Source organism: Psammomys obesus, unplaced genomic scaffold (assembly GCF_907164565.1).
Source record: "Psammomys obesus unplaced genomic scaffold, mPsaObe1.curated_primary_1811, whole genome shotgun sequence".
Classification (NCBI taxonomy): Eukaryota; Metazoa; Chordata; class Mammalia; order Rodentia; family Muridae; genus Psammomys; species Psammomys obesus.
Window position 1 is genome coordinate 4,371,759 of NW_026588368.1, and position 10,092 is coordinate 4,381,850.

General features: G+C 51.3%; 1 protein-coding gene across 1 annotated transcript in view; it reads right to left on the bottom strand.

Annotated features, from left to right (window-relative positions):
• Nucleotides 1–206: 206 nt before the first annotated feature.
• The window catches only part of Wnt5b (Wnt family member 5B), a 40,147-nt gene continuing 30,261 nt past the window's right edge, over nt 207–10,092 (bottom strand). Inside the window, exons 4-5 of the mRNA XM_055604212.1 lie at nt 6,905–7,197; nt 207–1,534 (exon numbers count right to left, since the gene is read on the bottom strand). Coding sequence (XP_055460187.1) covers nt 1,076–1,534; nt 6,905–7,197 — 752 coding nt within the window. The 3' untranslated portion in view covers nt 207–1,075. The remainder of the gene's footprint in view (nt 1,535–6,904; nt 7,198–10,092) is intronic.

Genomic DNA, 10,092 nt, shown 5'->3' on the forward strand with positions numbered 1-10,092 from the left:
AATATAAAATATATTTAAGATAGATTTATATAATATAGCTAATCAACAAATCTTTAATTATAATTGGATTGAGTCTATGGTCTTTTCCCAGGGGTCACAAAATCCATACTATCAGGATCTCCTGGGTTTCATCCTTAGCACCAAAATAAAATACCAAATGAGAATCGTGATAATTGTGTGCCCAAATAAGGAGAGGGAGAGAAAGCCCCAGTAAAAGATATTTAATGTCAGCGGGACACTGTACATGTGGGCAGAGATGACAAACAGACAAGGCAGTTGAGCTGACCTGCCAGCATGCCCTGTAGTTCGAAGCCTCCCTTGATAGATGAAGTGACAGCAGCAGCAACAGTTTCCTGTCCGTGCAAGAAGGCAGAGCGACAAGCACTTGGTCCCCAGTCAAAACCCAGGTTTGCTCCACGTCTTCCTTGGTGTAGCAGTGACATGGCCGTTTTCCCTTGGCTTGTGGCGGGAGCTGGTGAAAGTCTCATCGGGAGGCAGATCCAGCGTCCAGGGAGGCACAGATCTCACGTTCACCAGGTAGAGGGACCTGAGACCTCTCCCCAGTGGCGGGGAAGGAGGCTTTATTGCGATCGTGCACTCAGATGAGAAAAGAAACAAGGATGACTAAAGCTCTCGCCGTTCTGGGGAAGACCTGGGCCACCATGGGGTTCTTTCCATCTTCCACAGAGACCCTGGGTCTCCTGGCCAGGGCCACGGACACTCATCTTCCCCAAAGGACTGCAGATTTGAAACAGGCCCATCTCCTTGCTCTAACCTAACCACCACCTCTCTCTCCTGGAGGCTATGGCACCTAGACACTCTCAGGCCGGTGTTCAGAAGGTAAAAAGCAGGGAAAAGCCCGTTTCTCTCCCACTGGCTGCAGACGACCAGCAAAGCCCAGTCCTCACAGAGGGCCAGCGTCTCTTACCCTCCTCCTGTCCGCTCTCTTCTCTTTGATTATTTATCATCCATCCATCCTTTTTTGTACAAATATAAAATATATTTAAGATAGATTTATATAATATAGACTTTTGTGAGGCAGACAGGAGCGGGCGGGAGGCGCGCACGGGCGCCGTCATTTACAGACGTGCTGGTCCACGATCTCCGTGCATTTTTTGCACCTGACGAAGCAACACCAGTGGAACCTGCAGTGGCAGCGCTCCACCTGGACGCTCTTGAAGCGGTCGTAGCCGCGGCCGCAGCACATGAGCTCACAGCCATCCGTGCCCTCCGAGGTCTTGTTGCAGAGGCGCCCCTGCGTCCCCAGGGAGCCCGTGGCCTCGTTACGCAGGCAGTAGTCAGGGCTGGGGTCCACGTACACCAGGTCCTCCGGCGTGGGCTGGTTGAAGCGGCTGTTGGCCAGCTCCAGCTTGCCCTGGCGGGTGATGCGCATGGCCGCGGCGCTGTCGTACTTCTCCTTCAGCCTGTCCCCCACCTTGCGGAACTCGGCCAGCTGGAGCCAGCAGGTCTTGAGGCTGCAGGAGCCCGAGACTCCGTGACACTTGCAGGCAACGTCGGCCATCTTGTACACAGCCTGGGGAAGGAGAAGGAGGAGGGTGAGAATGACTTCCGGGCAAGGCCAAGCAGGCGGACAGGTGGGCCTGTGAACTCAGCGGGGAAGGGGGCTTCCTGCCAAGCCCGGCAACCCGAGTTCGACCCCTGCAGCTTACAGGCGAGGCGAGCCCCAGCTCCTATAGTATTCCCAAATACCATCTTCAAAAAGTTGTGTTTGGAGCCTGGCGCGAAGGTACATGACTTTAAAATCCCAGCACTCGAGAGACAGAGGCAGAGGCAGGTGGATCTCTGTGAGTTCGAGGTCAGCCCGGTCTCAAACAAAACAAAACAAAAAGGTTTTTTTTTTGTTTTTTTTTTTTGTTTTTTTTTTTTTTTTAATTTATGTGTGTGTGTGAGAGAGAGACAGAGATGGACACAGAGGCACAGGGACAGAGACTGTGTCTGCACGTATCTTACATATTTGCCAGAGGATGCCGTGGTCAGAGGACCTTTGGGTAGTGGGTTCTTGAGTTCTACCTTGTTCTGAGGCAGCAGCTCATCTCTCTTGCCTCATTCTCTCATAAAATGATTACCGAGCACGAGGAGGTCAGAGGACAGCTCTATCTTTGGGTGGGTTCCAGGGATCAAACTCGGACTGTCAGGCTTGCTCGGCAAGTGCCTTTACCTACTGAGCCATCTCGCCGGCCCCTCTCCTTTCTGCTGCTTCACCACAGTCTCCAAGCTGGCTGGCCCACGAGCTGCCCGGGAATTCTCCAGTTTCGCCTCCTTTCTCGCTGTTGCTGCATGGAGCTTTTGCACAGCTTCTGGGGACCCTACCTTGGGATTTATTGGATTTGGGTAGCAATTGCTTCTACCCACTGAACCATCTCTCCAGCCCTTTAAAATTTTGTAAAAATAAGGGAGGCAGAGGCAGGTGGATCGCTGTGAGTTCGAGGCCAGCCTGGTCGACAAAACAAGTCCAGGACACCTAAGGCTACACAGAGGAAAATCTGTCTCGAGAAAACAAAACAAAACAAACAAAAATTGTAAAATAATTTATTGTCATTGAGACAAATCTCCTGTAACCCAGACTGGTCTCACACTTGCTCCACAGCCAGAGATGACCTTGAACTTCTGGTCTTTGAGTCTGTAGGCATGTATAACCACCTTATACAGGGCTAGGGATCAGCCCCAAGGCCTTATGCTCTGTAGGCAGTCACTCTACCAACTGAGGAACATCCCACCCACTCCTTCCCACCCCTCCCCCCCCATTCTCTTTCAGTGGAATCTTGTTCAGGCTGTTCACACTCTTGGGCTCAAGCCATCTTGCCACAGCCTCTGGAACAGCTGGCAGATGTGAGCCGACACCCCTGGCTCCAATTTTCCATGCTGATCAAATCTCCAAACAGATAAAACTCAACAAGATATGTCTAGCTTTTGCACAGTATGGAGCACCAGTCAGAAAAGAAAGAATTTTTGGCTGTTTCACATGCTGTCCTCCCTATTAAGTTCCTCCAAAACTGAATGGTTCCTGTCCTGGGGATCACATTTGGTTATCAGGAGCTTCCTGTGAGCTATCCCGTCTGTAAGCAGGACGGCCCTCCAGCCCTCACACCCAGCTGGGAGAGGTTGGGGGCATGGGGTTAGGTCAAACCCATGCCATGGCAGCAGGGTGGTGGGCCTACATGAGCACTTGTTCTACAACGAATTGACTTTGGAAGTCACTGAATCCTAACATTGTGGAGTGGGCTTGAACTCGGGCTATTCCCAAATCAAAATTACAAAGCAGAGTAGAGCAGAAAGCTGGTCACTCAGCGAGTGTGCGCTGATGTAGCCGCCTTGGCGGCTGGCCCGTGGTACAGAGAGCAGGACAGAAATGACTCCCTGCCTCAGAACCTGGGCCACAGCTGCCATCCCCAACAGAGTCAGGGCTCATTTCGTCAGGGTTTCCCTTAGATTTCTTCTCCAGAGTCCCTGGACTGCTTTTTTATTCAACGATAAGCAGAGACCACCACAAGTACCAGAAACAGCCATCGCCAGCTCTTGGGCTGCTTAAAAGGTTGTTTTCCTAGCAGGGAATTCTTTCCAGACTGAATCTCTAGGGAGTCTTGGGAACCAATTAGGCCCATCCAGAAGGGAGCCTGTATGGTCAGCCCTTCTGCACTCTAACCTCGCAGCCTAAGCTTAGCACAGGGAAGGGAGGGGGGCCTCCCCAGCACCCCCACTGCCCCCAGCAGGAACTAAGAGAGGCCCTGCAATTACCTTCTGGCCCAAATCACAGGCCTGTGTTCTAGCCTGCCTCTCCCTAGAAACGGTCCTTGCCTTATGGAGGGAAGCACGAAGGGCCCGTGGCTGGGTACTTTGTAGCTGCTGAGTCACCGGGGAGCAGGCTAAATGTCTCTAAAGGGAATGAGCACCCCCAGACAGGACGGGATCCCCATACAGGTCTGAGTAGGACTGCTGTTTCTCTTCACTGTTTGAAAAGCCACCCTATCCTTTGTCCTTGATGTCCTGCAGGCACCATAATACTTTTTCTTTTTTTAATATTTTATTCCTAATACTTCTGTGAAGAAAGAGAAGGCAGTGTTAATGTGGGACCCTTCCTGCTTACTAAAAACCTAATACAATATAGACAATATGGGGCTGGGGTGCTGCTTGGGGTAGAGCATTTACCTAGTGTATGTACGCGCCTCAATCTGATCCCCGAAGCCACGGAATAAATGATGACATAACGCTTTTTAAAAAAATGTTTCAGTCCCAGTTGGTAGTCACCACCTGTAATCTCAGCATTCTAAAAGGCTCAGGGAGGATGACTGTCATGAGTTTGGGGCTAGCCTGGGCTACATCGAGAGAGTCTGTCGTTCTTTTTTTATTTTATTTTATTTTATTTTATTTTATTTTATTTTATTTTATTTTATTTTATTTTTTGGGAGGGGGTTCAAGACAGGGTTTCTCTGTGTAGCCTTGGCTACCCTGGATCTCACTCTGTAGACCAGGCTGGCCCCGAACTCAGAGATCTGCCTGCCTCTGCTGGGGTCAAAGGCTTTCAGGGTGTGCTGCCACCCCCGGCTCCCTGCGTCATTCTCAATACCCCTGCTGCGAGTTCGAGGCCAGCCTGGGCTACAGAGCCAGTTCCAGGCTTGCTAGGGCTGCACAACAAGACATTGTTTCTGTTTTGGGGGAGGGGGGTCCCAGGCCGCATCTATCTCATAGTGCCACACTTGGTACATGACAGGTATTAGACAAGATTAGGGAGGCTTCCTCCGTCCCCGATGGCCTTCTCATCCGGACAGACGTCCTTGCGTGGTTGAGCAGCCCCAGCCTGCTGGTCTTGCCTCCACGACCAGAGGAAGCTGCCAGACTGGGAGGCTTCGGCCAAAGCGCTCAGGACTTCTGCTGTGGGCAAGATGGCAGATGGCAGATAATATGCTGCTGTTCCTGCTTTTTCTGGTCTTAAAGCACTATCGAGCTCTCGTCAGCCCCGCCGTTGTGCAATCCTCCCTGGAGGATTCCTGCACGTGGGGGATGTGGAAGCTAAACATAACACCAATGTCCTCAGTGGTGATCAATGGGTCGGGCTCCTTAGACAGTGAAAAAAAAATAAGAGGGACAAGCATCCCCATGCTGGAGCAGCCTGTGGCAGAGGGAGAGATGAAGTGGCCAGGAAGAGGTGTGCAATCTGGGGGAAGGAGCTAAACCTGGGAGGCAGACAGACGAAGGGAAGAGGTCATTAAAGGGCCAGACAGACACAGAAGGGGCCGGACACAAACAAACGACCGAGGGCGATAAAAGGAGAAGCCAGCAAAAGTAGGGTCAAACTGTGAGGGGAAGGAAGGTGAGGTCTCCTTTCTACCTTCAGGATGGATCAGGATGCTGCCTGGCTCCCGGCATTGTCACAGTGCCAGACAGAAGCGGGGAGCAGGGCTTCATTCTATGAAGTGGACCTCATGCTTCAACCATTAGGAGGTAACACAGAAACTGCTCTTGCAATTGCGTGTGCCTGGCCACGCACAGCACGGGAAAGGGTGCTACAGAGAAGCACAGCCATCCTTCCTCAGCAAAACACAGGACCAAAAATACCTCAAGAAATGCTTCACGCAGGCTCAGGGGAGCAGGAAAGACTTTAAGGCCCAGGTGGTCTTTGAGCTCGGATCTATCTTGTTCTGTTTTTGAGGCGGGGTCTGACCAAGCCTGGCTCTGAGCTAGGCTCAAGCAGTCCCTGCCTCAGCCTCCTTTGAACCTGGGATTATAGTTGTACAGTTTTGCCAAGTGGTTAGAAAGCAGGTGTTTTAGAGAAAAAGAGACGGGTGATGGGACACAGTGGGACAGCTGTCCTCGGAGGCGCCATTTGAGAAAGCCGCAAGGAGTGACGGAGCGAAGGTGCCACTGTGCTGTCACCGGAGGTAGTGGGGACAGTGGGGTGGGGTAGGGTGAGGGGGACAACCAGGCAGGTACTGCTGGGACAAGTCACCGTGTTTAGCTTCTACTCAACCTGAAGCTTAGAAAGCAGGTATGTGTCCTCACTCCCACTTAAGCCTAAACCTGCTGGCGCAGAATGCTTCTTTCATTACCCCTGAATGAGCCTCCGGGCTGCTCCATAGCAGCATTTCAAAGTCAGCCCGAGGCGCCCCGGATGTTATAACAAACCAGAAAGCCCAGGCCAGGTTTAACGGCCTAAACACCACGTCATCATGAGGAGGGTGAGCCGAGACCAAGCATTGTATCTTAGTTCTGGAAAGGACCCATGCCATCTGAAGTGACAAAGTTACAGAAGTGACAGGCAGGGGCTATGATATCCACCTGTGGTCCAAGCTCCTGGGAGGCGGAGACAGAAAGGTGTCTTGAGCCCAGGAGTTTGCAGCCAGATAAGACAACAAATGAGACCTCGTTTTTGAAAAGCAGACACAAGCTGAATGTGGTGGTGTACACCTTCAATCTCAGCACTCAGGAGGCAGAGGCAGGCAGATCTCTGAGTCTGAGGCCAGCCGGGTGTGCACCGTGTATTCCGGGCCAGCCAGAGCTGCAGAGTGAGATTCTGTCCCAAAACAAACAAGCCACTGCCGCTGCCACCACCACCAGCGAACAAATAAGCAAACACAAAGGTACTCCCCCACCATGCCCCCTAAAAAGAAAGACAATCCCACTGGAAGTCATGCACACGGAAAAGGGCCAGTTCAGGGCTGGAGAGATGCCTCTCTTCCAGAGGTCCTGAGTTCAATTCCCAGCAACCACATGGCGGCTCACAACCATCTATAATGAGATATGGTGCCCTCTGCTGGCGTGCAGGTGTACATGCAGACAGAACATTGTATACATAATAAATAAATCTTAAAAAAAAGAAAGGGCCAGCTCAGTGAAAAGGCACACAGTGGGCACCCTTGGCAGTGGTTGGGAGGTCAAGATGGCTTACCCGGCGGCCGGCCTCGTTGTTCTGTAGGTTCATGAGGGCTCGGCCCTGCTCCTCTGAGCCCTTGGCGAAATTCTTCTCGCGCTCCCGGGCATCCACAAACTCCTTGGCAAAGCGGTAGCCGTACTCCACGTTGTCCCCACAGCCACCCCACAGCCAGTCTCGCGGCAAGTCCTTGGGCCTCGCAGCACGACTGCAGCCACAGGTGGACAGCTCACCCTCTCGGCAAGCTCGGCTGATGGCATTCACCACCCCCGCAGCGCTCACTGCATAGGTGAAGGCAGTCTCCCGGCTCCCTGCAGCAAGGGACGACAGATGGTAAGCAGATCACACTCTGATGAAGGCCTTCCCTTCCCTCTGCTAGGCTGTGGCTTGCCCTGTGGGAACAGCTGTCTCAAGGAATGCCCGCCCTTCCCACAACACTGCTGGGCAGGGGTTTCACAACGGGCTGACTCTGGCCTTTTGACTTCTGCCTCTTGGCCACAATGCTGTTCTGTGACATCCTCTGGGCCTGGTCCACACTCTATCCATTGTACTTTATTGGACCCTACATCCACTCCTGGGAGGAAGCTGTAAGTAGCGAGAGAATGGGCTTCCTGCAAGTTATGGACCATTTGAGACTAACAGAATGAGACTGAAGAAGTTATTATGAGATTAACGGAACAAAGTCTGCACCCAAGCAAGAACAGCTTCTTCAGGCACCATTTCTCTCCTACCCATAAGCTACACATCTGTGTGTCTGTCCTCTTCATGGCTGCCACTGTGTAGCGGGACCCTGGCAAAGGCCAGGAATAGGAAGTGAGTTAGACACCAGTGTTGAATAGTCCTGTGGTTTCCCTCTCTCTTCTTTGAGCCTCACACTGCCTCCCAACTCATGAGCACTGGGGAGCCACACCTGAAGTTTCAGCCACCAGTCATTGTCTACAAAGAGTCCCAACTATGAGCCTCTTTATTGCAACAGCAAACTACTTAAAACCTGCCATGGCGCATGCTCTACTACACCGTGGATGGGAATGTTATTGGGTGCAGATGGGCTTTGGAAATTAACTGAGTTCCCAGATGACCCAGCAACTCCACTCCTGAAAATATGCCCAACGGAAACAAAGATACGTGTACAAATGCTTCCCAACAGATGCTCGTTGTAGCATGATTCATAATATCCAGACAGAAAGAGAGAGAGGGAAAGAGAGAAGAGAGAGAGTGAACTCAATTATCTATCGGCGGATGGCTAAACTCATTGTGCCATTGTCCATACAGTGAAAAGTTGACGGGAAGAAAGTACTAATATACGCCACGACATGGAGAAACCTTTAAATCACTGCATCAAGCGAAGAGGCTGTGTCTTGCTCGGTCCCATTTATAGGAATGTCCAGAATGGGAACAATCCACTGGGACAGATTAGCTGTAGCCTAGGGATGGGGCTGGGGGTCAGACAGGGACAGTTAAGGGTCAATACAAACGCTCCGGGATTGGTGGTTGCAGTTTCTGAAGACTGTTAATGTGCACACTTTCAAATGGTGAGCCGTGTACCGCATGAATGACAGCTCCCTAAAGCCGTTTTGACAAATAACAAATGTGTGGGATCAGGCATTGTGAGAAGTGGTTATTGGCAGGCCGCAGACTTCTCCTGGATTGGATATCATATGGGCTAGCATAACCTGTTCTTTTTTTGTGGCTCTCCCACCGCTCCATAAGGGGAAGGCGACACCACAGACCTGTCCCCAAGGGTGAAGAGGCAGAAACCCGCAACCAACTAAAAGGTCTGAGGACCGGGGAGATGGCGCTACAGTTTAGAATACTGGCTGCTCTTGCAGAAGGCTGGAGTTCGGTTCGCAACACCCAGGTCAGGTGGCTCACGACCTCCTGGGACTCCAGTGCCCTCCTCTAGCCCCTGAACACACAATATCAACGTGCATGCATCCATACAAATAAACAATAATAAGATGAACATTAAAGAACAGGTCTGGAGTGATCCCTACTTCTCGGTTACCTTGGCACCACACAGTGATGTCAGAAACCAGATCACTCTGAGAGAATCAGCTTTTTACAACTGACAGTGATCAGCTCTGGTCATTGGTAAACGGGAATTCCCCCTTGAGACCGCCACCTAGTGGTAGGAGGCTCCATTGTGCTCTAGCTGCTATGACTGACACTTGCCCCAGTGCTGACAGTAGCAGTGAATGCTGGGACAGAAAGATAGTCCAAGGAGCTCTTTAAAAACAAAATTCTTTTATTTTAAATTGTGTACCTGTATAAGTCCTTGTAGGGAAATACTCACGTGAGTGCAGTGCCTTCAGAGGCCAGAGAGGGTGCTGGCTCTCCTGCCACTGCAGTCAGAGGCAGTTATGAGCAGTCTAGTGTAGGGGCTGGGAACTGAACTTGGGCCCTCTGGAAGGGCATTATGTGAAAAGGAAGCAGACTGGCCCTACTCCGAGTGAACCATCCCTGAAAAGTATTCAGAAATGCTCTCAACCCCTGAGGCACCATCTTGAGCAGGTTGGAACCTCGGACATCCCAGTACAAGGTCCCTGGCCATTCTCCTCGAGAATTAGCTTCCAGGGATCCTCAGGGAAATGCTGACCTTTCAGAGCAGCTTGTCATCTTTCTTTCTCTCTTTCCTTCCTTCCTTTCTGAATTCTTTCTTTCTTTCTAAATGATTCTATCACTAGAAAGTTCCTTCTCGTATGAAACCAAAAGACGCCTCCTTGTAATTTCTGCCTGCTGGAGCAGCACTGTCTAAACCCCTTCTCCACTTGACAGCTCTCCAGTGTTGGAAAACAAGAAACGTGCCTTTTATGTGTTCTCTCCCAAGCTACATAGGTCTGATTTCTTCTAGTCTTCTTCAGCAAATACGCTTCTGAGTCCAATCAGCCCTCTCCAAATGCCTTTTGAAATCCCATCTCTGAACATAACACACCAGGTGCCACACACACACACACACACACACTGACTCCCCGTGACTTGGGACCTGCAAGTGTCCTCCAGCTCACTTGTACCCACGCTGCCTGTGCCGGAGGGGCGTGGCCAGACTCTGAGAGTATGCAGGGCTAGCAGCACGGGGCAGCACCTGGGTCTCAGGGTAAGAGATTATTTGCATAGAAATCTCTTGCAAGAGAGAGTTCTCCCACTGCAGGTTAGGTAAGCTGTGTGTGTGTGTGTGTGTGTGTGTGTGTGTGTGTGTGTGTGTGTGT